The 27,133-nt window shown below is 43.4% G+C and overlaps 1 protein-coding gene and 1 non-coding gene across 2 annotated transcripts in view; one reads left to right on the forward strand and one right to left on the reverse strand.

The window, feature by feature from the left end:
• Positions 1-314: 314 nt before the first annotated feature.
• LOC106584174 (zinc finger protein 648-like) lies at positions 315-17,622 on the forward strand. Its single transcript, XM_014169121.2, has 2 exons — positions 315-465; positions 15,486-17,622. The coding sequence occupies exon 2, from the start codon at positions 15,546-15,548 to the stop codon at positions 17,160-17,162; it is 1,617 nt and encodes a 538-aa protein (XP_014024596.2). The 5' UTR covers positions 315-465; positions 15,486-15,545; the 3' UTR covers positions 17,163-17,622.
• The window catches only part of LOC106584175 (uncharacterized), a 49,821-nt gene continuing 27,085 nt past the window's right edge, over positions 4,398-27,133 (reverse strand). The window contains exons 10-11 of the transcript XR_006761545.1: positions 5,945-6,003; positions 4,398-5,573 (exon numbers count right to left, since the gene is read on the reverse strand). This is a non-coding gene — a transcript (uncharacterized protein). The remainder of the gene's footprint in view (positions 5,574-5,944; positions 6,004-27,133) is intronic.

The following is a 27,133-nucleotide window of genomic DNA, read 5'->3' on the forward strand; positions in this document are numbered from 1 at the left end:
CGTAAGTGCTTGTGCACGTTATTCTGGTGTGCGACGGGTTTTGTACCCATTTATTGACTGTTCTGTTTCTGGTGGTTTTTATTATTAAACTGCCCCGTTGTGAACAGTTTTTGCTATCCTGTACCTGACTCCTCTGCCGCCAGTACGCACCCCTTACACCAGGTTTTGTATAACAGTGCAATGATAAAACTTGAAGGACAAAAATGCAATTTCAGAATGTGGGTGGGGCTCATGTCCCCACCGGTCCCCAGTGAAAGTTGTACCCCTGGGCCTGGCATACAGATAGTGAAGTGGGTGCATGATTTAATATTAGTGTAGGATGCACAAACTGTCCTCACATTATGGTTCATTTTCAGTAGCCCCGCCCAGTCCGAGTTTGGCATGTCTTAAATTACTATATGGTTCGCACGCTGAGAGGAGTATGCTCATGGTTTGCTTGGGGGGAGATAGGGGAACGTTGTAGAGGTAAGTGGCAGAATGCAGCCTATGAATGAATGACTAAGCTTTCTAGTGAGAAAGAGATGCGCATGTATTCTGACAGTTTATGATAGACATGCTATAGGCGCCGAGCCTCTATTGAATAGGCATCTTGTTTATTTTAGTGGCGTGTAAGCAAACATTATTATTGCGAAATATTAGATACAGAATACATTTTAGGCTACAATGGAGTAAAATCAGATGAAACATTTCGATAAACATGCATTATATAATCTGTCTTATAAAGTTTGTCATAAAGTTTGTCGCAGGGTTTTACCACAAACTAAGAGTTGGGCAACCTGTTGGTTAGACCCGATGCAAAGTTCCTATGTTGTCCGTTTGTATTGACGAAAACCAAACGACACCTGTCTGTCGCGAATGTTGAATGAAATTCCTTTTGAACCTACTCTGCCGATTGTCAGCCGTTCGTAAATTCACTCTGTCCATCTACTCCTATATCAGACCATTGAATGTGCCAGAGCGCAGAATAACTGATGAATTTACCAACGTGCATTACCGGTAGAATCTGACCGGTGTCAGTAGCCTGAAGGTCTGCAAAAAAAAAACGTTATTAAATTATTGCCAGCAGCACAGTTAGTCACGAACGTTCTAGATAACATCAAAACAGCCTTACCAACTCTGCTAGAGCGAGTGAAATGGTCAGAGTTAAGTTATCTCTCATTTGTGTCTGGAAGTAGGTACTGAAACAAGCTAGCCAACTTTAGCCAGTTAGCTTGGGTGCTTGACTGCTGTTGTGAGGTCAGAACGCTCGAATCAACCCTACTCCTCGACCAGAGCGTCCAGTGTGCGCTCTGAATTTACGAACAGACAGTCTGATAACGCTCTGAATGTAATGCTCTGAATTTACAAACGACCCAGAGCACTCTCTGACACAGTGGAGGCAATGTACGAATGCAGACACCGCTGGAATGCGGTTGTCTGACAGCCGTGGTATATCAGCCTGTATACCCTGGAATGTAATGAAATTCCAAAGATCTGGAAATCAGCATTTGTGCTACCACTTTTAAAAGGGGGAGATCCAACTCTTAAATAATTATAGGCCAATCTCAAAGATGTCACCCCTGGTGAAAATACTTCAAACCCTTGTGAGTGAACAGCTAAAATAGTTTTTATTTACTAACTCTATTTTATCAATGTACCAATCAGGCTTCAGGAAGAAGCATAGCACAATTACAGCAGCCATGAAGGTCTTAAATGATATCACTGAAGCCCTTGACAAAAAACAGCACTGTGTCTCACTTTTTATTGATCTCTCTAAGGCTTTTGATACAGTTGATCATGCTATACTAAGGCAGAGATTGTCGAGTGTAGGTATTTCGGAGCATGCAGTTGCATGGTTTGCTAACTATCTGTCTGATAGAACTCAGTGCACTCAATTTGATGGGCTCATGTCTGTTAAATTGTCTGTCTGTAATGGTGTGCCCCAAGGCTCTGTACTTGGTCCTCTCTTATTCACTATTTATATAAATAATTTAGACAAAAATGTCCAAAATGCGCAACTTCATTTTTATGCTGATGATACTGTTATTTACTGTTGTGCCTTATCTCTTACAAAAGATTTCCAGACCTTGCAAACTGCTTTTTTTAATACTGTTCAATTGAAGCGTATCCTCAATACTGACAAAACTAAACTAATGGTGTTTTCTAAAGCAAGAAAGCTGGGTTTAGACTGTTGTGAGACAGGTTAGTTTTACCCATTCAGAAGTTGCGCATCTGAACTTTTCACCTATTATTACCTGTCAGGGCAATGAGATTGAGACTGTAACCTCATATAAATATCTTGGAATTTTAATTGATGACGGCCTCTCTTTTAAATTGCATATTCAACAACTTACAAAAAAATTGAAGCTGAAATTGGCATTTTATTTTAGGGATAACGCCTATTTTTCTTTTGAAGCCAGAAGGAGGCTAGTATCAGCTACATTTATGCCTTTACTAGACTATGGGGATATTTTATATATGAATGCTTCCACTCAGTGTTTGAGATCAATTGACACCCTTTACCATGGCACTTTGAGATGTATTTTAAACTGCAAAACCCTTACGCACCACTGCACTTTGTATACCAGGGTTGGCTGGCCTTCTCTAGTCACTCGTAGGCTCAGTCACTGGTATACTTTTATTTACAAAGCCATTTTGGGTTTACTACCTTTTTTATTTGGGCATTTTTATTGTTAAGAAATGTGGTGGGTACTCTCTTCGTTCGCTGGACTTTATCCTGCTAACTGTTCCAAATGTCCGAACTGAATTTGGTAAAAGGGCTTTTATGTACTCTGCACCATCATCTCGAAAGGCCTTACAAAATACTTTTAAACTGGAAGAACTTGTCCCGATTGGTATTTTTAAATCACTGATGAATGATCTTGAGACTGATTCATTGACCCGTCAATGTTTTTAATTTGCTGTTTTTGATTTTGTTATACTCTTGTGAATTCTATGGTTTTTACTAGATTACTTGTAGTTTCTCATGTTTGTCTGTAATTTTTGTAATGACTTGGTGCTGCCTATCTTGGCCAGGATGCTCTTGAAAAAGAGATTTTAAATCTCAATGAGCCCTTCCTGGTTAAATAAAGGTTAAATATATATTTTTTTTAAATACCACTGGTATGACAAAACATTTATTTTTACTGCTCTAATAACATTGGTAACCAGTTTATAATAGCAATAAGGCACCTCAGGGGTTTGTGGAATATGGCCAATATACCACGGCTAAGGGCTGTATCCAGGCACTCTGCATTGCGTCGTGGTTAAGAACAGCCCTTAGCCGTGTTATATTGGCCATATACCACACCCCGTCCTGCCTTGTTGCTTAATTATGAAACTGGGTGGTTGGAGCCATGAATGCTGATTGGCTGACAGCCATGGTATATCAGACCGTATACCATGGGTATGGCAAAACATTTATTTTTACTGCTCTAATAACTTGTGGGGATCGTTTTTTTCGACAGAGAGGAAGAGAGTATGCTGCTGACCCACGTTTGGAAGTCTGTTTATTAATATCAGGTGCGTCATTTCAGCTAAATTTAGGGTATGCAAAGTGACAACCCCCCCTCTTTGAATAGGCTACGTAAGGTGGAGTCTCCCATCTGCATTCCCATGTTATTTCCAACAATTGGGATTTGAAGGTCTAGGTTAGAAGGCCAATTCCCACTATGACAATGCTATAATTGGATGTAGAACATTTTGAGGTTTTCAGAGATCTGTTCATTTTGTTTCTGTTGACCATATTTTTTACATTAGAGGATTTTTATGTGGTAATTTTAGGACGCTAGTGAGTGCTGTGTGTTAAGACATATTTTGGTAGGGTATTTCTATAACTCAGGTCTAACTCATTATAATAGCCTTTTTTTTCTTCTTCTAAAATACATGTAGATATCCTTTGGGCCTAAAGAATTAGCCAATACAGCCTGAGATTGGTTTGGATGCGGGTTTGATAAACGTCATCCATGACACGATTGTAGCCTACCATCCGGGTAGTTAATAAAAGATGCATACTTGAAGAGAGAAGTTGTCCTGATATTTTTCATACCTATCCATGCCATTCACAATCAATAAATCAGAAGCCTTTCAACATTAGGCTACAATATTTTCTGCCTATTGTCTATGGCTATCAGTCTACTGCACATACACACACAGCATGAGCAGATTAACTTGGTCAAACATATTAATGCGACATCATCCTCTGAGAAAATAGAAAGTTTGTTTCAGATGCAAGTTTAAGGTGGGGTTTTTGAAGTGTTTTTTTCTCCAATTTATACCACAAATATGAGTATAGGACAAGTCAACAACATTATTTGGGTATGAGTTAACAGAAAATCAAGTAGAGGTCTTCGTGAATCTACCTGTACCCGAATACCTGTCATGAGCGTCGTATTGAATAGACCAAGGCGCAGCGTGGCTAGTGCTCATTCTTGATTCTTTAATGAAGAACACTTTAGAAAAATAACAAAACGACAACAACTAAACGGAAAATAACCACCCACAAACCCCAAAGGAAAACAGGCTGCCCAAGTATGGCTTCCAATCAGAGACAACGAAAGACACCTGCCTCTGATTGGAAACCATACTCGGCCAAACATGGAAAACGAAACATACAAATAGAAAACCAGAACAAATTCCCCTAGAACCAAAAAAGAACAACACACACAAAACAACCCCCCTGCCACGCCCTGACAATTCTACTATGGCAAATGACCCTTTTTACTGGTCAGGACGTGACAATACCGGAGATCTGACCTGGGGTCCGACCAAGTCAGATCCCACATTATGTATTTAACCGTTGGATCCAGGGTCGAATCCCATTCAATGGCCAGGGGCCTCGGATCTGTCTGAAAATATTTGAAATACCGTCCGCATCCAAAATTATATTTGAAGAGTTTGGTTCCTAGACAACATAAATGCAAATTCCACACATTTATGTTTTATTCTCTTAACCCCCTAGAGTCTAAACCATTAGGAGGTGATAACTAGTAACCTAATATGGACTTGTTTTTGTCACAATTTCTTGCACATTTATTAATGATTTAGTATGACTTAAAAACTGTTTATATTCAAATGTGATATTGCATTTTTACACCGGTTGTAATTCCTTGGTCACGTGTAGGCCTACACCAATCAATCAATTAATCAATCAATCAAATCGGCAGTTGTCACAAAGTGCTTATACAGAAACCGAGCATAAAACCCAAGAGAGCAAGCAATGCAGATGTAGAAGCACAGTGGCTAGGAAGAATTCCCTAGAAAGGCTGGAACCTAGAAAAAATCTAGAGAGGAACCAGGCTCTGATGGGGGGGGCAGTCCTCTTCTGGTTGTGCCGGGTGGAGATTATAAGAGTACATGGCCATTAAGTACAAAAGCTGAAGAACATACGCACATCCAGGTACTTTCCGCAGGTGCTGGAGTTGTAGGCAAACTCATGGAAAACAGAAAAGAAAATGCTGCACACTGCTGCTCATGCTCCCAGGTGATATTTATTTACAACAACGTTTCGACCCTTAGGTCTTCATCTGGCATCCATATCCCAGGTGGGGGTGGAAGGTCCAATATATAGCGGCATTACTCAGTGACATCACTTCCTGAAACAGGAGGTAAACATAGTTTCACACTATTAACATTCAATGTATCAAATATATGATCATACAAAGAGGATGTGATCACTATTTGCAGTAATATACATACACATACAATATTCAATTAGGATTAAATAAAACACAATTTAGACATTGAAACTATAAAAACGGTTTCAAGTCAAACTCCTCATTAAGGCCAAGAGGAGACAGTGTTTTGGGCCTGTGGATCCAGAAAGATTCCCTTTGAAGATGTTTCCTCTCAATGTCCCCTCCCCTGCGTGACATCTTGACCATTTCTATTCCAATGTATCTCAGAGAACTAATTGAATGTCCAGCTTGTACAAAATGAGCAGAAACCTGATTTTATTTTGTCTCACCTGTCCGTATATTGCTGCGGTGCTCACTGATCCATGTCTTAAGGCTTCTACGAGTTTCCCTAGGTATGACAACAAGGACATTTCAACATGTAAATAACATTGGTGTACATGCAGGTAATCAGGCCTTTGATCTTAAATCTTTGTCCTGTGAGGGGGTGGGTAAATGAGTGGTATTTGTAGTAAAGCTGCTTTGAGCACATTGGCCACATTTGTAATTACCCTCCGGAACATTGTGCAAAAAAGTTTCCCTCTTCTCTGGTGGGTAATCAGATTTAACCACAATATCTCTCATGTTTGGGAGTCTTTTAAAAACCATACGTGGGGGATATTTAAAAATGGGTTTCAATTGTGGGTCAGTATCAATAATGTAACAGTGCTTCCTGATAATGTCCTTAAATGCCTTCCCCAATGGTGAGTATTGGGTAAAGCATGATTGGACATGCTCTACTTTTTCTTTGACTTTTGGTTGTAGGCTTTCCAACTGTGTTAGTCCTTCAAAACAATCATTGGCATGTTTTACCCAACTGTCTTTGTACCCCGTTTCCTTAAATCTTTGTGTGAGGTCCGTGGTCTGTTTCTGATAAGAAGCATCAGAGCTGCATATTCTTCTGATACGACTGAATTGACTTATAGGGAGACTTTTAATCAGTGGACGTGGATGAAAGCTGTCACCTCTAAGGAGGGTGTTCCTGTCCGTAGGTTTCCTATAGAGATCTGTAGAGAGGGAGGTTTTGTACTTAATAACCATCACATCAAGAAAACTGATTTGTGATAGGTCATAGTTAATGGTGAAGTGAAGGTGTTCATTCATAGAGTTAAGATAAACATGGAATTCCAAAAGTTCTTCCTGGGATGCCTGTATAGATCACGAAAATGTCATCCAAATATCACAGAATTAGGAGAATATTGGAGAGAAAAGGGTTAAGGTCTGGATTCAGCACTACCTGTTTTTCAAACATTCCTACATGGCCATTAAGGCCAAATAGTTCTTCAAGATGTTCAAACATTCATAGAAGACGAGCAGGGTCAAATAATAATCACAGTGGTGGTAGATGGTCAACACCTTGGGAGTTAATGTCAGTTAGCTTTTCATAGCCGAGCATTCAAAGTTACCCCGGACAGGGACAACCAGACAGGATATGACCTGCACAGCCCCCACACCATTAAAGGGATATCAACAGGCCACTAACTTACTACCCTGAGACAAGGCTGAGGATATTAAATTTTTTTTATTATTATTTAACCTTTATTAAACTAGGCAATTCAGTTAAGAACAAATTCTTATTTACAATGACAGCCTAAGAACAGTGGGTTAACTGACCTTGTCAGCTCGGGGATTCGATCGAGCAACCTTTTGGTTACTGGTGCAACGCTCTAACCACTAGGCTACCTGTCGCCCCTAGTCCACAAAGATCACCCCACCGCATGAGCCCGAGGCCAGGAAGGAAGGAAGAACGTGAGCAAGCCAGTGATTCAGCCCCGTAGTATGGTCAGAGGCAGAGAATTCCAGTGGAGATAGGGGATCCGACACGCTGAGACAGCAAGGGTGGTTCGTCACTCCAGTGCCTTGCCGTTCACCGTCGCACCCCTGGACCAGACTATACCTAACCATAGCACCTACTGAAGAGCTTAATCTTCAGTAAAGACTTAAAGGTTGAGACAGAGTCTGCGTCTCTCACATGGATCGGCAGACCATTCCATAAAAATTGAACTCTATAGTTGAAAACCCTGCCTCCAGCTGTTTGCTTTGAAATTCTAGGGACAATACGGAGGCCTGCGTCTTGTGATAGTAGCTTACGTGTAGGTATGTACAGCAGAACCAAATCGGTGAGATAGGTAGCAAGTCCATGTAATTTTTTGTAGGTTAGCAGAAAAACCTTGAAATCAGCCTTAGCCTTAAAAGGAAGCCCGTGTAGAGAGGCTAGCACTGGGTAATGTGATCACATTGTTTGCTTCTAGTCAAGATTTTAGCAGCCGTATTTAGCACCAGCTGAAGTTTATTTATTTCCTTTTCCGGGTACCTGGAAAGTAGAGCATTGCAGCAGTCTAACCTTAAAGTGACAAAAGCATGGATTCGCTTTTCTGCATCAAATGTGGACGTTTTTTGCAATGTTACGAAGATGAAATAAGTTTGCTCTTGAAATATTTTGGGTATGTTTTTGATATGTCGAAGGAGAGATCAGGGATTCGAGTAACGCCAAGGTCCTTCGCAGTTTTATTTGAGATGACAGTACAACCATCAAGATTCATTTTTAGATCTGACAGCAGATCTATTTGTTTCTTGGGACCTAGAACTGGCATCTCTGTTTTGTCTGAGTTTAAAAGTAAAAGAAAAAAATTTCCGCCACCCACTTCCTTATGTCTGAGCCACAGGCTTCCAGGGTAGGCAGTTTTGGGGCTTCACTATGTTTCATTGTAATGTACAGCTAGCTGTGTGTCGTCTGCATAGCATTGAATGTTGACATTGTGTTTCCCGAATGACTCTATCAGGTTGGAAAAATAGGCTGATTGGGCAGCAGTGAGGGCTTTTCGATAGTGAACGCTACTGTCTTTCCAAGCTAGTCAGAAGACTTCCAATTTGGTGGAGCACCATTTCCGTTCCAATTTTCTGGAAGCTTGCTTCAGGGCTCAGGTATTTTTTTGTATACTAGGGAGATAGTTTCTTGTGACACATTTATTGTGTGTTTTTAGCAGTGCAAACGAATCTAGACAATGTGTCAACACTGACAGATTGACTCTGTACCGGTACCCCTGTCAATAGCCCTGCTATTGTTACTGCTGCTCTTTAATTATTTGTTATTCTTATCTCTTACTTTTTTGTAGGTATTTTCTTAAAACTGCATTGTTGGTTAAGGGCTTGTAAGTAAGCATTTCACTGTACGGTATACACCTGTTGTATTCGGCACATGTGACAAATACGATTTGATTTGATAGAGTATTACGCAAGGTTAACCTCTCTAGGGTATGTGGGACGAAATCGTCCCACCTACTCAACAGCCAGTGGAATCCCGTGGCGCGATATTGAAATACCTTAGAAATGCTATTACTTCAATTTCTCAAACATATGACTATTTTACACCATTTTAAAGACAAGACTCTCGTTAATCTAACCACACTGTCCGATTTCAAAAAGGCTTTACAACGAAAGCAAAACATTAGATTATGTCAGCAGAGTACCCAGCCAGAAATAATCAGACACCCATTTTTCAAGCTAGCATATAATGTCACATAAACCCAAACCACAGCTAAATGCAGCACTAACCTTTGATTATCTTCATCAGATGACACTCCTAGGACATTATGTTATACAATACATGCATGTTTTGTTCAATCAAGTTCATATTTATATCAAAAACCAGCTTTTTACATTAGCATGTGACGTTCAGAACTAGCATACCCACCGCAAACTTCCGGTGAATTTACTAAATTACTCACGATAAACGTTCACAAAAAACATAACAATTATTTTAAGAATTATAGATACAGAACTCCTTTATGCAATCGCTATGTCCGATTTTAAAATAGCTTTTCGGCAAAAGCACATTTTACAATATTCTGAGTAGATAGCTCGCCATCACGGGCTAGCTATTTTGACACCCACCAAGTTTGGCACTCACCAAACTCAGATTTACTATAAGAAAAATTGGATTACCTTTGCTGTTCTTCGTCAGAATGCACTCCCAGGACTTCTACTTAAATAACAAATGTTGGTTTGGTTCAAAATAATCCATAGTTATGTTCAAATATCCTCTGTTTTGTTCGTGCGTTCAAGACACTATCGGAAGGGTGACGCGCCCGACGCGTTTCGTGACAAAACATTTCTAAATATTCCATTACCGTACTTCGAAGCATGTCAACCGCTGTTTAAAATCAATTTTTACGCCATTTTTCTCGTAAAAAAGCGATAATATTCCGACCGGGAGTCGTTGTTTTCGTTCAAAGACTAAAAATCTAAAATGGACTCTTCTCGTGCACGCGCGCCCCTGTCTCATTGTTCTCTGATCGACCACTATCCAAATGCGCTACTGTTTTTCAGCAATGGGCTGCAAAGTCATCATTCAACGTTCTGCCGCCTTCTGAGAGCCTATGGGAGCCGTAGGAAGTGTCACGTTACAGCAGAGAGCCTCAGTTTTCAATAAAGAGAGTGTAGAAGGCCAAGGAATGGTCAGAGATGGCACTTCCTGTAAGGAATCTTCTCAGGTTTTTGCCTGCCATATGAGTTCTGTTATACTCACAGACACCATTCAAACAGTTTTAGAAACTTTAGAGTGTTTTCTATCCAAATCAAACAATTATATGCATATTCTAGTTTCTGGGCAGTAGTAATAACCCGATTAAATCGGGTACGTTTTTTATCCGGCCGTGCAAATACTGCCCCCTACCCTAGAGAGGTTAAGTTTAGGTCTTTGGTTAGGTGGTTAACTGATTTTTGTACTCCGATGTCTTTGGGTAGGTGGAGGGAGTCTGGAAGGACATCTAGCAATCATTGGGTTGTCTGAGAATAAGTAGCTCAGTTTTTGATAATCCTTGGTTGGGGTCTAAACAGATAATTTTTTGTGATTGCAAACGTGATAAGATGGTGATCCACAATATCTATTCCACGGGACAAAACTACATCCAGATTATGATTGTGGCAATGCGTACTGTAGGTCCGGAGACATGTTGAATAAAACCCACTGAGTCAATGATGGCACCAAAAGCTTTTTGGAGTGGGCCTGTGGGCTTCTCCTTGTGAATATTGAAGTCATCAAAAATGTGAATATTATCTGCGATGACTATGAGTTCCGATAGGAATTCAGGGAACTCAGTGAGGAATTCTGTATACGGCCCGGGAGGCCTGTAAACAGTGGCTATAAAAAGTGATTGGGTATGCTGCATAGATTGCATGACCAGAACCTCAAAATACTAAAACAGCAGGTTTTTTTCATACATTCAAATTTGAGGTCAAATGTTAGCAACACCTCCGCAGGGATACGCTGGGGATATGGTCACTTGTGTAACCAGGAGGAGAAGCCTCCTTTAACTTTAATTCATCAGGCTTAAGCCATGTTTCAGTCAGGCCAATCACAACGAGTTTATGATCAGTGATTAGTTAATTGACTTTGACTGCCTTGGAAGTGAGGGATCTAACATTAAGTAGTCCTATTTTGAGATGTGAAGTATTATCAGAATCTCTTAAAAAAATAACAGGGATGGAGGTCTTTATTCCAGTGAGATTGATAAGGAAACGCCGCCATGTTTTGATTTTTCCAACCTAGAACGAGGCACAGACACCACCTGAAAAGGAGATGGCCACCATTTTGCTATTGTGTGGTCACCATTTTAAAATCCCGTAACCAATTGTGCTATTGTGTATGTTTTTTCGTGTTATTTGTAACTTATTTTGTACTTAATGTTTCCACCATCGTGTCTTATGACCGAAAAGAGCTTATTGATATCAGGGCAGCGATTACTCACCCCGTACTGGAGGAATTCTTCTTCTTCAACGAGTCGGACGGGAAGGATTTACTCCCGACAAGGTCCTCATCCCCGTCATTTGATATAGAGATATCGTGGACGGCGGTCCGTGTGCCTTGTAAGGACGGCGGTCCGTGTGCCTTGTAAGGATCCGTCACCCAAGAGGGTATTCTACCTTTACCATCGGTCCTATTAGCCTACGAGCACGTATATCCTACCAACGGGACATTAAAATCTGTAATATCTTATGTTTCACCGAGTCGTGGCTGAACAATGACATGATTAACATACAGCTGTCGGGTTTTAAGCTTTTTCGGCAGGATAGAACAGTGGCCTCTGGTAAGACAGGGGGCGGTGGCCTATGTATATTTGTAAACAACAGCTCGTGCATGAAATCTAAAGAAGTCTTGAGGTTTTGCTTGGGAGATTATCTCATGATGAGCTGTAGATCACACTATTTACCAAGAGAGTTTACATCTATTTTTTTCATAGCTGTCTATATACCACCGCAGACCGATGCTGGCACTAAGATTGCACTCAATGAGCTGTATACGGCCATAAGCAAACAGGAAAATGCTCATCCAGAGGCGGTGCTCCTAGTGTCCGGGGACTTTAATGCAGGGAAACTCAAATCAGTTGTACTTAATTTCTATCAGCAGGTTAAGTCTGCAACCAGAGGGAAAGCAACTCTAGACCATCTTTACTCCACACACAGAGATGCGTACAAAACTCTCCCTCGCTCTCCATTTGGCAAATTTGACCATAATTCTATCCTCATGATTCCTGCTTACAAGCAAAAACTAAAGCAGGAAGCACCAGCGACTCGGTCAATAAGAAAGTGGTCAGATGAAGCAGATGCTAAGCTACAAGACAGTTTTGCTAGCACAGACTGGAATATGTTCCGGGATTCTTCCGATGGCATTGAGGAGTACACCACATCAGTCACTGGCTTCATCAATAAGTGCATCGATGACGTCGTCCCCACAGTGACCGTATGTACATACCCCAACCAGAAGCCATGTATTACAGGCAACATCCGCATTGAACTAAAGGGTAGAGCTGCTGCTTTCAAGGAGCGGGACTCTAACCTGGATGCTTATAATCCTGCTATGCACTCCGACGAACCATCAAACAGGCAAAGCGTCAATACAGGGCTAAGATTGAATCGTACTACACCGGCTCCAACGTTCGTCGGATGTGGCAGGGCTTGCAAGCTATTACGGACTACAAAGGGAAGCTCAGCCACGAGCTGCCCAGTAACATGAGCCTACCAGACGAGTTAAATGTGTCATGGTTCCACCTGTCACCAGAGGGCAGCAGTGACCGTCCTAGAGACATTAACGACACTCAGGTGTGTCCTATTTACTGTGGTCCTTTGCAAAAGCTCGAATTGTGTACCGTGTTTGTTGTTTTTTCAAGTGTACTGTGATCCTGCGGCTACCGTTTCTCAGTAAAGTATTATGTTTATCCTTAACCACTGATTCCTCGTCTGGTCTCTTCTCTGCACCTGGGTCCAACCTTACTACGTCACAGCAAGCTTCTGCCCCAACATTGATCCAGCAGAGATCACCCAGATCCAGAATGCTTTAACCCACCAAGGAGCACTGCTGGGGCGGCAGCAAGAACAACTCTCCCAAATATCAGAGACCCTCCACGTCCCAAACCAGGAGGAGCCAATGCCCAAGTCTCATTGCCCAGTGCTACAGGGGTCGGCGTAGTTCCTCCAGAGAACCTGCACTGGGAACCCAAGATTCCAGCCCCTGAGCTGTATGACGGTCACCCGAGAGGATGCAAGGGGTTCTTCACTCAGTGCTCTCTGGTGTTCGAGCTACAGTCCTCCTCATTCCACACCTATCAGGGCCATGATCGCCTGCATCATCTCTCTGCTCTTGGGCAAGGCCCTGGTGTGGGCGATGACGTATTATTAACAGCAGCCACTTTTCTGCAGCTCCATATTAGCCTTCACTGCTGAGCTGTGACGAGCGTGCCGAGCAGCAACAACCACCCAGTCAGCGGATGAGAAACAGCAAGCCGACTGTTCAACCTCCTCCAAGGGGCCAGACCAGAGGCTGACTTCGCCATTGAGTTACGCACCCTCACCGCCGAGAGTGGGTGGAATACTGAGTCACTGGTGACTGCTTTCCACCAGGGTCTGTCTATCTCAATCAAGGATGAACTGGCCAATCGGGAACTGGGAGAGGACCCCGAGTCCCTGATAATGCTGGCCATCAGGGTTGACAACCGCATCCAAGAATGTGTGAGACAGCGCCTTTTTGACACCACCCCCGTATCCCGGTTTCCGGAGCACCCCAAGTCCCCCCAAGCCCAGCATTGAGGAGTCCAGGCAGCTGGGACGCACACGTCTGAGCCCACAAGAACGTGACAGGCAGATGCGCGACGGCAACTGCCTCAATTGCGGAGGTATCGGCCATCTCCATTCTACATTCCCAAAATTGACGGGAAACACCGGGGCTCACCAGGACAAGGGGAGACCCTGACGAGCTGTCCAGTTACACCCCAGCTACCCGGTCACCGTCTGACACTACCCGCAACCCTCCATTGGGACAATCGTTAACACCACATTCAAGCCTTCGTGGACTCCGGGGCCGCAGATCATTTCATTGAACAAGACTTCGCCAGAGAATTACAAATCCCCTGCGTGAAATGTCCCATCTCTCTGCAGATTCAAGCCCTCGATGGATGCCCCATCAGCTCCTGCCAGGTTGAATATCAGACCAAGCCCATTCTACTGCAGGTTGGGGTGAACCATTCAGAGAGACTTAGTTTCTTTTTGATCACTGCTCCCAAGAACCCCCTTATCCTAGGGTACTCATGGCTAGTGCTACATAACCCACTCTTCTCCGGGTCCACGGGACACCTACTAGACTGGGGTAAGAACTGCCAGACAAGATGCCTAAGACCCTTACCAAGAGCCTCGCCGGGTTCCCCGGCATCCATTGAAGACCAAGACTTTTCCGCTCTCCCTCCCAAGTACTTCGACCTCCGGGAGGCCTTCAGTAAGATGCAACCCGCCACCTCCCTCCTCATAGTCCATATGACTGCGCCATAGAACTCCAACTCCACACCTCCCCGGGGCTGTCTATTCTCCTTCTCAACCCCTGAAGCAGCAGTCATGGACAATTACATCCAGGAGTCGCTGGAGGCCGGTTTCATTCGCTCCTCTATATCTCCAGCTGGTGCAGGCTTCTTCTTCGTGGGAAAGAAGGATGGAGGTCTGCGTCCCTGCATCGATTAGAGGGCTGAACAGTATTACAATTAAGAATCGTTACCCGCCTACCCCTGATGTTCGCCGCCTTGGAGTTGGCCCATGGGGCGCAATTCTTCACCAAACTGGACCTCCGCAACGCTTACAATCTGGTGACAATCAGAGATTGCCAAACTCCAGCCACCCTAGTCATAGACTGTTCTCTCTGTTACAGCACGGCAAGCCGTACCGGAGTACCAAGTCTAGGTCCAAAAAGCTTCTTAACAGCTTCTACCCCCAAGCCATTCGACTCCTGAACAGCTAATCAAATTTACATTGACCCCCCCCCAACCCAGATTTGATTTGATTTGATTTTTGACACACTCACTCACTCACTCACTCATCCCTGTCGCATAGGGCAGCAACAAAGGCTCTCTATTTCTGTCTGTCTTTGGCCGTCTTCTCCACCGTGCCCCAGCTCTGGTGATGTTGTTGGAGCTCTGTCTCGATTGTTTTTCGCCACAATGTCTTGGGCCTCCCCCTTTTACGTCTGCCCTCTGGATCCCCGACACACAACACAGGTTATTGGGATTCAGATGTTTCAGAGCCTGTTATGAGGCGCACACAAACTGCTTGTCTCTTCTCTTTTGTATTGTGGCAGTTTTCCCAGGAGCGCTAAAATTTTAATAAACCCTTCATAGATGCTTTATAAGCATTAATAGATGTTTTATAACACTTACTAAACACACATTTTGCATGTGATTCACTCAATAACAATATTGTGAAAGATTTGGAAATATAGCGTTATTGTTTGAAAAGTACATTTGTCTTCACTGTGATGAATAGAACACTGTATTTGTTTTTGTGTTTTTCTTCCAGGCACTGCCAAGAAGGTGAGCTCAACCTCAAACCACATTCACCACCTCTATAATATCCAATATGGCTGAAGGAATGCCTTCATGGACCTCCGACAGGTTTGTTGATAAAATGTACATTTCAAAGAGAAGTATCAGGAAACACGTAATGAACAAAATGCATTACGTTTCCCACGTGCCCTCAGAGAATGTAACAGTCAGCACTGCTTACAAAGTGGAAAGTGACTCTAACCCATCTGATAATGACGATACCGACTCCCTCTCAGGTAGTAGCTTCACTGGGATGATTTATTTAAACCCACAAACACCTACCTGGACTATAGCTGAGAAGTTTACTGAACTCAACTCTGGAGAAGACAAGAGACTGTCTACCTATCAGGACCTCTGTAGTCCTCCAGGTTCACCCACGGCCATTGAACATAATATTCCCAATGGAAGAGTTTCTACTGGTGTGTATGGGGTCTACTCAGACTCGTCACAACAAGAGGAAGGCAACATCAAGAAGGTTTCTAAAAGGAGACTGCAGAGGAAAGTGTGTAGCGGGAATCCTTCCGATCTGAAGCTGCGTCTGGTGAGAGAGATCAGGCCCAAACCCAACGAGGCTCCGTCTGATGTGTGTTGTGATGTGCATGAGATTTTTGATGTGTGTGGGAAAAAGGGAACTGGGAAGAGTGGAGTATCACTAGTAATTCCCCCTCCATTAAACAAGGCTGTGGCCATGATTGATGCCTGTGAGAAGAATAAGGTGCCTTTAGTGTTTACTGCCATGAAGAAACGTGGAGTAGAGGGAGACACAGAGAACCGGCCCTATAAGTGCACTCACTGCAACTGGGCCTTTAAGAAGTCCAGCAATCTGCAGAGTCATCTGGATACTCATAGTGGCCTGAAGGCTCATGTGTGTGACTTATGCGGCAAGGCCTATTCCCACCAGGGCACGCTTCAGCAGCACAAGCGCCTGCACACCGGAGAGAGACCATACCACTGCCCCTTCTGTGACAAGACCTACATCTGGTCCTCCGATTACCGCAAGCACATCCGCACGCACACCGGAGAGAAGCCATACGTGTGCGAGACCTGCGGCAAGGACTTTGTGCGCTCCTCGGACCTGCGGAAGCACGAGCGCAACATGCACACCAACAACAAACCCTTTCCATGTACGCAGTGCGGCAGGACCTTCAACAAGCCGCTGTCCCTGCTCCGCCATGAGCGAACCCATCTGGGCGAGCGGCCCTTCTGCTGTTCCGTTTGTGGGAAAGCCTTTGCCGTGGCCAGCCGCATGGCAGAGCACCAGATGGTGCACACCGGGGTGAGACCCTACACCTGCCTGGTCTGCTCCAAATCCTTCACCAAGTCCTCCAACCTGCTGGAGCACCAGGCCGTGCACAGCGGCATCCGTCCCCACAAATGCTCCCAGTGCAGGGTGGCGTTCGCCATGGTATCTCGCTTGGTCCGTCACCAGTGCGTCCATACTGGAGAGAGGCCCTTCAACTGCACAGGCTGCAGCAGGTCCTTCAGCCGCACAGCTGCTCTGAAGCGCCACCAGGAGCAGACGTGTGCCGGGAGGATCTTTGTATGTGTAAAGTGTGACAAGGCTTTTCAGTGTGCCTCTCAGCTCACTGAGCACATGCTGAGCCATGACTCTACTGTTGCTGCTTCTGCTGTCAGAAACACACAAGACTGATTGATGCTATTGATGTTTGAGAGCTACCCTCTCATATAGTACACACTGTTGGTTTAGTCAACCTTATTGATCTTTACATGCTAGGGCAACATCCTGCTAGTCTGCTAAACCTTAAGGATCCTCTGACAATGTTCTAAAATGCATTCAAAATAAATATTATATTTAATTGTTCTAATGTGAAGCCTGAGTTTGGCTGGAAAAAAAGTACAATTGTTTAGGCAGATGTATGACGCTCAGAAATTATATGTAGCAAATTTTGAAAAATGTGTTTTTGCATGTACATTGATTAATGAATTTTATGCTAGTCAAATATACAGTTGAAGTCGGAAGTTTACATACACCTTAGCCAAATATATTTAAACTCAGTTTTTCACAATTCCTGACATTTAATCCGTGTAAAAATTCCCTGTTTTAGGTCAGTTAGGATCACCACTTTATTTTAAGAATGTGAAATGTCAGAATAATAGTAGAGAGAATGATTTATTTCAACTTTTATTTCTTTCATCACATTCCCAGTGGGTCAGAAGTTTACATACACTAAATTAGTATTTGGTAGATTGCCTTTAAATTGTTTAACTTGGGTCAAACGTTTCAGGTAGCCTTCCACAAGCTTCCCACAATAAGTTGGGTGAATTTTGGCCCATTCCTCCTGACAGAGCTGGTGTAACTGAGTCAGGTTTGTAGGCCTCTTTGCTCGCACATGCTTTTTCAGTTCTGCCCACAAATGTTCTATAGGATTGAGGTTAGGGCTTTGTGATGGCCACTCCAATACCTTGACTTTGTTGTCCTTAAGCCATTTTGCCACAACTTTGGAAGTATGCTTGGGGTCATTGTCCATTTGGAAGATCCCATTTGCAACCAAGCTTCCTGACTGATGTTGCTTCAATATATCCACATAATTTTCCTTCCTCATGATGCCAACATGATGCTGCCACCCCCGTGCTTTGCGGTTTGGGAAGGTGTTCTTCGGCTTGCAAGCGTCCCCCTTTTTCCTCCAAACATAACAATGGTCATTATAGCCAAACAGTTCTATTTTTGTTTCATCAGACCAGAGGAGATTCCTCCAAAAAGTACCATCTTGGTCCCCATGTGCAGTTGCAAACTGTAGTCTGGCTTTTTTATGGCGGTTTTGGAGCAGTGGCTTCTTCCTTGCTGAGCGGCCTTTCAGGTTATGTCGATATAGGATTTGTTTTACTGTGGATATAGATACTTTTGTACCTATTTCCTCCAGCATCTTTACAAGGTCCTTTGCTGTTGTTCTGGGATTGATTTGCACTTTTCGCGCCAAAGTACGTTCATCTCTAGGAGACAGAACTCGTCTCCTTCCTGATCGGTATGACCGCTGCGTGGTCCCATGGTGTTTATACTTGCGTACTATTGTTTGTACAGATGAATGTGGTACCTTCAGGCGTTTGGAAATTGCTCCCAAGGATGAACCAGACTTGTGGAGGTCTACAATTTTTCTGAGGTCTTGGCTGATTTCGTTTCATTTTCTCATGAAGTCAAGCAAAGAGGCACTGAGTTTGAAGGTAGGCCTTGAAATACATCCACAGGTACACCTCCAATTGACTCAAATTATGTCAATTAGCCTATCAGAAGCTTCTAAAGCCATGATATCCTTTTCTGGAATTTTCTAAGCTGTTTAAAGGCACAGTCAATTTAGTGTATGTAAACTTCTGGCCCACTGGAATTGTGATACATTCAAATAATCTGTCTGTAAACAATTGTTGGAAAAATTACTTCTGTCATTCACAAAGTAGATGTCCTAACCGACTTGCCAAAACTATAGTTTGTTAACAAGAAATGTGTGGAGTGGTTGAAAAACAAGTTTTAATGACTCCAACCTAAGTGTATGTAAACTTCCGACTTCATCTGTTACATGGACTTATTGCACCCGTTACTGAAATCGTTGTTCCAGTTTAGATGTTTATGGTAGTCTCAAATCATAGTCTTACTTAGCAGTCATTCATAGTGCAGGCTGCGGGTGGATACAAATGCCAAATGTTGGATATCCCCACTCTGGCTAGATTCCAATAGCAATTACACATCACTTTGCAAGCCAGTATAATGTGACTTGGAGGCCTGGTGTTACCTGTAAACTATGAGCTTTAGGCCACTGAAATACATATTGTCTTAAAGAATATAACTTTAATGACTGCATGTTCACTTATGATCTTACTTGGTGAAGGCCACAGGACTGAAAACAAGTGAATGCAACAACCGTGTCTCTGTCACTAGCAAACAAAGTCATGGGTGGTACTGGTAACTCTAAAATTGACTCAAAAGGCCCTCTGGGAATTATGCAAATAAGGCTTAAAACCCTACAGCAGGGCCGAAACATTTCTGGTTTTGAAATTTTGTATGGATCTTCAGAGACTCTAAAATCGTTCCCCTATGGCATTGCGCTCAATTACCTTATTTGTTTCAAATTTACGCCTTTATTTTTAAGAGTGTAGGTACGCGAAGGCTAATCTGTAGGGGAGTGACTATACACAAGAGCACATCTGAGACGCACACCTACAGATGTAGATACTTAATTTGATCACCCTGTTGCAGTGCAGGAAATGTAAAACTTGTAAAGTATTTGAGGTTTAAAAAGGCTTCTGAAGTTTGTAATTTCCACTTAGAAATTTTCCATAACGAAAGATTTATCAACCCCTACAAAAATGTCTGTTAATTCTAATTCACATTTCCTGTTGCTGCAGGATTATTGTCCTGCTGAAGCAAACTGTCTCAAATGAAGATCCTGCATCTGTGTACATCCCAAATGGCACCCTATTCCTTATACAGCTTACTACTTTTGACCACAACCCTATGGTTCCTGGTCAAAAGTAATGCACTATATAGGGAATAGGGTGCCATTTGGGATGCACATATAATGTATGAAGTGGAGATCAGTCTCGGGGGTGCAGTTCTAAGGTTAGCTAATCATATGGTAACAATCTGAATCTTTGAAAGTACAGTATTGAACATTATTTATTGAATTTGTGTTTGTTATAAAAATACAATTAAAAATCTTAGTTTTTTTTACTTTTACCTGTGTGTTTTGGTGTGCTTTTTGATGAACAGTTTGGACACCTAACTGTATTCCGGGGTTTTGGTTTAGTTCTATATTGTATATTTCTATGTCGATTCTAGGGTGTTTATTTCTATGTTTAGGTATTGGGATTTGGGCCTTCAATTGGAGGCAGCTGTTTATCGTTGACTCTGATTGAAGGTCCTATAATTAGGAGTATGTTTGTTTTGGGAATTGTGGGAGGTTGTTCTTAGCACTGCTGTCTAGCCTGCAAGACTGTTAGTTCGTTTCTTGTTTTGTTTATTTAGTGTTCACTAATAAAGTTAAGATGAGTACTCGACCCGCTGCGCCTTGGTCCATTCACTGCGACGAGCGTGACACATACCTTAACCACTGACTGCTACTCAGTCTACATCGTTATCACCATATTAGCTAACATCACAGTCAACAAACTAAAACTAATGCGTTAGACTTGCCGTGTTCAAAACAACTGGGAACTCGGAAATCTCTGGCTTCCAACTTCAGTTTCCAGTTGTCTTGAACGCACTATCTCAGAATGGGAAAAAACAGTTTTAAACCTGTTAGGGATAGGGGGCAGTATTTGCACGGCCGGATAAAAAACGTACCCGATTTAATCTGGTTACTACTCCTGCGCAGTAACTAGAATATGCATATAATATTTTGATGTGGATAGAAAACACCCTAAAGTTTCTAAAACTGTTTGAATGGTGTCTGTGAGTATAACAGAACTCATATGGCAGTCAAAACAATGAGACAAATCCTGACAGGAAACTGAAATCTGATGTGTGGATATCACTTCAAACATTTGCCATTGAAACACACAGGGGCTTGTGAATCATTTAGCACTTCCTATGGCTTCCACTAGATGTCCCCAGTCTTTACAAAGTGGTTTGAGTCTTCTATGGTAGTAACTGACCCAAAGAGAGGCTGTTGATATTGGTCACAGGGGATGGGCCATTACCATTGTGACGTCGGCGCCCATGGCTACTCTCCCTTTTCGAAACGTTTTGAAAGACAATGCAACCGTCCCAATGGAATATTATTGAAGCCCTGGTTGAAAAAGCCCCTAAAGATTTATGTTATACAACGTTTGACATGTTTGAACGAACTTACTTTTTTTTTTTGCTCATTCCTGACGACAAGTCAGACGCACACGGTACATTTTCACTAGCCTTCGGAGCGCGCTAACACTATTGGGACATCAATTATTAACTTTTTTGAACAAAACTACATTTGTTATGGACCTGGGATTCCTAGAAGTGCCTTCTGATAAAGATAATCAAAGGTAAGGGATTATTTACAATAGTATTTTTGATGGTTGATCGTTCCAAGATGGCTCCAACATTTATAGCCTAGACTTTTTTTCTGGGCATACCACGTCGTTTATTGCAAAGTGTGATTTCCCAGTAAAGTTATTTTTAAATCTGGCAAAGCGATGGCATTCAAGACATGTTAATCTATAAGTCTTTGAATGACAATATTACATTTTAACAATGTTTTCGAATAGTAATTTTGTAAATTGTAGCGCAAATTCACCGGAAGCATTTGAGGGAAAAGATTTTCTGAACGTCATGCGCCGATGTAAAATGCTGTTTTTATATATAAATATGAACTTTATCGAACAAAAAATGCATGTGTTGTGTAACATGATGTCCTAGGAGTGTCATCTGATGAAGGTTGTCAAAGGTTAGTGCTGCATTTAGCTGTGTTTTGGGTATTTGTGATGCATGCTAGTTGCTTTGAAAATGGCTGTGTGATTATTTCTGGCTGGGTACTCTGCTGACATAATCTAATGTTTTGCTTTTGCTGTAAAGCCTTTTTGAAATCGGACAACGTGGTTCGATTCAGGAGAGGTGTATCTATAAAACGGTGTAAAATAGTCATATGTTTGAGAAATTGAAGTTATAGCATTTTTGAGGTTTTGCATTTAGCGCGACGCGATTCCACTGGCTGTTGATTAGGGTGGGACGCAAGCGTCCCACTGGCCCAGACAGGTTAAACGGTCATCCAACTCGGAATTCCAAGCTGGAAACTCTGGCATCTTTCTAGAGCTCTCACTTTCCGACCTGAAGATCACGGACGTCCTGATTTCACCCCGTTCTTTTCCGAGTTACCAATGGTCTTGAAAGCACCATAAACCCACAATCCAATCCATGTGTACAATCACGCAGTACAGTGTACAGCAAGCAGTTTAGCAGTTACACCGGCGGGCCCCGGTAGCAATAAATTAATAAAACCGAAAGCTTACCTTGACTTGGAAGAGTTGCAGTGTTGGATAGCCTTAGCCAGCTCGCTAACATGAATACCATTCCTCTCTGTTTGAGTCAGGTTGTTAAGTGAAAGGTAAACTAAGAAAAAAATACAAAAACATCTCTTTCTCTCTGCTGCTTCTCTTTAATTTTTGAAGAAATTAAATTGTTCAAAACTGTTTAACAATTGTCTTTCTCTCACTTTGAGTCAACTATTCACCACACTTTATGCACTGCAGTGCTAGCTAGCTGTAGCTTATACTTTCAGTGCTAGATTAATTATCTGATCCTTTGATGATTGGGTGGACTACATGGCAGTTGGTGCAAGAGCTCTGTCCTCCACAAGTTGTCATAATTACTGTGGTCTATGGAAGGGGTGAGAACCATGAGCCTCCTAGGTTTTGTATTGAAGTCAATGTACCCAGAGGAGGATGTCCTCCGGCTCCACCGGCTACATTGGTGCTACCCTAGAGGGTGCTGTTGAGGCTACTGTAGACTTTAGTTTCAAAACAGTGTGTTTTAATCAGTTATTTGGTGAAGTGGATATATTTTGTGTAGTTTTATCTAAAAAGGATAACTTTTTTAATGTGTCATTATTTACATTTTTTCCTGAAATTCACTGAGTAGGATGGTCCTCCACTTCCTCCTCTGAGGAGCCAGCACTGGTGTCTTAAAATAAATACATGCTATTTTGAAAGAATGGCCATCAAATAATTTAGGATACAGGGAGGGACCCGAAAATATGGTCACAATGCTGACACAGTGGACAAATAAGAGACACCTTTTAATGTGTCGGTGCATATCTGAAAATGTGGGCACAATCCTAATGTGGACAAGATCAGGACAAAGATTCATGTTAGTACCAGGTATAAAAGATACTTTATTTTTTTTAATTTTTTTTTTTAACCTAGTAAGTTGACTGAGAAAACATTCTCATTTACAGCAACGACCTGGGGAAATAGACTCTAGTCACGTCCTAGTGTGTTGATACATTAGTGAGAAGAAATAACGGACACCTGACGTCCTTGCACTCTTGCCCAGGGTGGCACTTTTTATGTTTGTGTCTGTGGGTCAAGAAATATTGTGTGAATATTTGCTAGATGTCAGAAGAATGCAGAATGTTATTTTAGTTGTCAAGCTTCCCCTGCCCCACCCACCATCCTCCCTTAAACAAGTTTTCATTGTTTTTTATAATGTAAACATTATAGACCATTTTATTTGAAAAGCATTTACATTTTGACCATACAGGCTGAAATCATGGAGAATAAAATATGATAAAACACGTTTTCATTGAGTGGAATAATTTTTGGTTCTGAGAAGTCTGGTTCAACTATGACAGAGTTACATTGGCAATGGGGTTTGTATTATATAATGTCTATAGTAATCCTATAATTGCTTATAAGCTATATTGGAAAATATTTCTGACAGGAGCTGGACATTTTATCTGTAACGGTCGTCGTACGTAATGGACCAAGGTGCAGCGGGTTGAGTGCTCATCTTAACTTTATTTGAACACTGAACAAAACAAAACAAGAAAACGATCGAACGCACAGTATTGCAGGCTACACACACAGCTATGCAAAAACAACTTCCCACCAGGGACATGTGAAAACAGGGCTACCTAAGTATGACTCCCAATCAGCAACAACGATGTAGAGCTGTTCCTGATTGAGAGCCATACCAGGCCAACACAAAGAAATACACAACATAGACAGGTCATAGAAATACAAAACATAGAACATAACCCCGGAATACTCTAAACAAACACCCCTCTACATAAACACATATACCAACAAACCCCGAACCACATAAAACAAACACCCCCCTGTCACGTCCTGACCAAACTACAATAACAAATAACCCCTTTACTGGTCAGGACGTGACAGTACCCCCCCCCCAAAGGTGCAGACCCCAGATGCACCTCACACAAAAATTAAACACAAAAATAAACCCCCCCAAACTAAAGGGAGGGAAGGGAGGGTGGCTGCTGTCACCGACGGTTCCCGTGCTACACCCCCCCTCCCCAAACCTCCTACTGTGGAGGTGGCTCAGGCTCTGGCCTTAGTCCCCCACCTAACCTGTCCACCCCCGCTGAATTCCTCGGGCTGAAGCGCGTCACTGTAGACCTCGGGCAGAAGGGCGACTCTGGGAGCTCCGGACTGTAGGGCGACTCTGGGAGCTCCGGACTGTAGGGCGACCCTGGGAGCTCCGGACTGTAGGGCGACTCTGGGAGCTCCGGACTGTAGGGCGACTCTGGGAGCTCCGGACTGTAGGGCGACTCTGGCTGCGTCGGTTCCGGACTGTAGGGCGACTCTGGCTGCGCCGGTTCCAGACTGTAGGCCGTCTCACTCGGTCCCGGACTGTGGGCCGTCTCACTCGGTCCCGGACTGTGGGCCGTCACACTCGGTCCCGGACTGTGGGCCGTCACACTCGGTCCCGGACTGTGGGCCGTCACACTCGGTCCCGGACTGTGGGCCGTCTCACTCGGTCCCGGACTGTGGGCCGTCTCACTCGGTCCCGGACTGTGGGCCGTCTCACTCGGTCCCGGACTGTGGGCCGTCTCACTCGGTTCCGGACTGTGGGCCGTCTCACTTGGGTCCGGACTGTGGGGCATCTCTAGACGGGGCACTGTTGCCGGACACTCTGGACGAGGCACTATTGCCGGAAGCTCTGGACGAGGCACTATTGCCGGAAGCTCTGGATGGGGTACTGTTGTCGGAAGCTCTGGACGGGGACTGCGCACTGAAAGCCTGATGCGTGGGGCTGGTAGTGGAGGTACCAGACTGGAGACACGCACCCCAAGGCTAGTGCGAGGAGCAGGAACAGGACGAGTTGGACTGGGCTGACGCACTGGAGGCCTGGTGTGTGGGGCTGGCTTTGGACACGCCAGACTGGATACTCGCACCTAGTGGCTGGTGTGAGGAGCGGGAAGAGGATACACTGGGCCGTGAAGGCGCACTGGCGGTCTCGGGCGCAGTACTGGCACCAGCCTTACTGGCTGGATGCCCGCTTCCCCCTGGCAAATGCGGGGCGCTGGCACCGCGCACACCGGCCTGTGAATGCTCGGCCTCGACGCCGTGCGCATCACCCCATAGCACGGGGCCTGACCAGTAACATGCTGCCTCCGGTAAGCACGGGGAGTTGGCTTGGGGCTTAACCCTGGCCCAGCAAAACTACCCGTATGCCCCCCCCAAAAAAAATCTTGGGGCTGCCTCTCAGGCTTAAATGCCAACCGTGTACCAATATAACAGTCCCGGTCCACTCCAGCCTTCCTCCATGGTCCAGCCCCGTCCAGAATTTTTTCCCATGTCCATGATTCCCCATAGTCCATATAATTCATCTGCTGCTCCTTACACCGCTGCTTGGTCCGTTTGTGGTGGGAAGTTCTGTAACGGTCATCGTACGTAATGGACCAAGGCGCAGCGGGTTGAGTGCTCATCTTAACTTTATTTGAACACTGAACAAAACAAAACAAGAAAACGATCGAACGCACAGTATTGCAGGCTACACACACAGCTATGCAAAAACAACTTCCCACCAGGGACATGTGAAAACAGGGCTACCTAAGTATGACTCCCAATCAGCAATAACGATGTACAGCTGTTCCTGATTGAGAGCCATACCAGGCCAACACAAAGAAATACACAACATAGACAGATCATAGAAATACAAAACATAGAACATAACCAAAACCCCGGAATACTCTAAACAAACACCCCTCTACATAAACACATATCCCAACAAACCCCGAACCACATAAAACAAACACCCCCCTGTCACGTCCTGACCAAACTACAATAACAAATAACCCCTTTACTGGTCAGGACGTGACATTAACCCAGCAACGCACCAGTATCAGATAGCAAATAAGTCATCTTAATTTAGTTTTTTCTCTTGCTGATGATCCATGTTAGTGACAGGTTTAATTTATCAATCGACATTACCACATATACATTACCACCCACATACTTTCAATGTACACACGCGCATTTACAGTTTATGGGTCACAGAACAGAATCTATTGAACTGGTGATGGGCAGAAGATAAATTTCCCCCTACAAGACCCTGAAAATAAAGATGTTAAATAAAAAAGAAATAAAGACTCATAGTTATTTGCATTTTGTTTATAAGGGTTTTGTAGAACCTACTTTATAATTATCAGCACCATACCCATCTTATTTGTTTACCTGTAAAATACTCTCATGCTGCAATACAGGATTTAGGTGAAGTCAGTTTTCACCCCTTAACACTTGTAGAAAAGCCAAAATGGAACACTATCTCCTACAAAATCTATCCAGCACATATAAGCCACTCTACAGTATATCAGTCTACATAAAAAGGCATGTTTTGCCACTCCTTCTTTAAGGTGTTGTGAAACAAAATCAGGAATGAGAGAGTTTTCACTGTTGACTTGACCAGGAATCTTACTAGCAGCGGCCTCTCCTACTTTGGGGCTGAGAATGGTGACGCGGTGTCCAGCCAACATGTCCTTGCCCCCACCCATTACACTGGCAGCCTCAGTAGCCTTGGTTTATGTGGGCCAGAACAACTCATAGAAGCAGGTGCCTATATCCTGTCTCTGCAGCATGAGGCAGCTTGATGTATACCCCCTGGAAAGGACGCTAGTCTATCGCAAGGCCTTACTGCCAAACAGAGATGAAACAAGACCTGTTTTTTTCAGTCTT

Source organism: Salmo salar, chromosome ssa23 (genome assembly GCF_905237065.1).
Source record: "Salmo salar chromosome ssa23, Ssal_v3.1, whole genome shotgun sequence".
Lineage (NCBI taxonomy): Eukaryota > Metazoa > Chordata > Actinopteri > Salmoniformes > Salmonidae > Salmo > Salmo salar.

Bases quoted from the DNA above. Each gene is read 5' to 3' on its own strand.
- LOC106584174 (XM_014169121.2), top strand. From the start codon at position 15,546: ATGGCTGAAGGAATGCCTTCATGGACCTCCGACAGGTTTGTTGATAAA.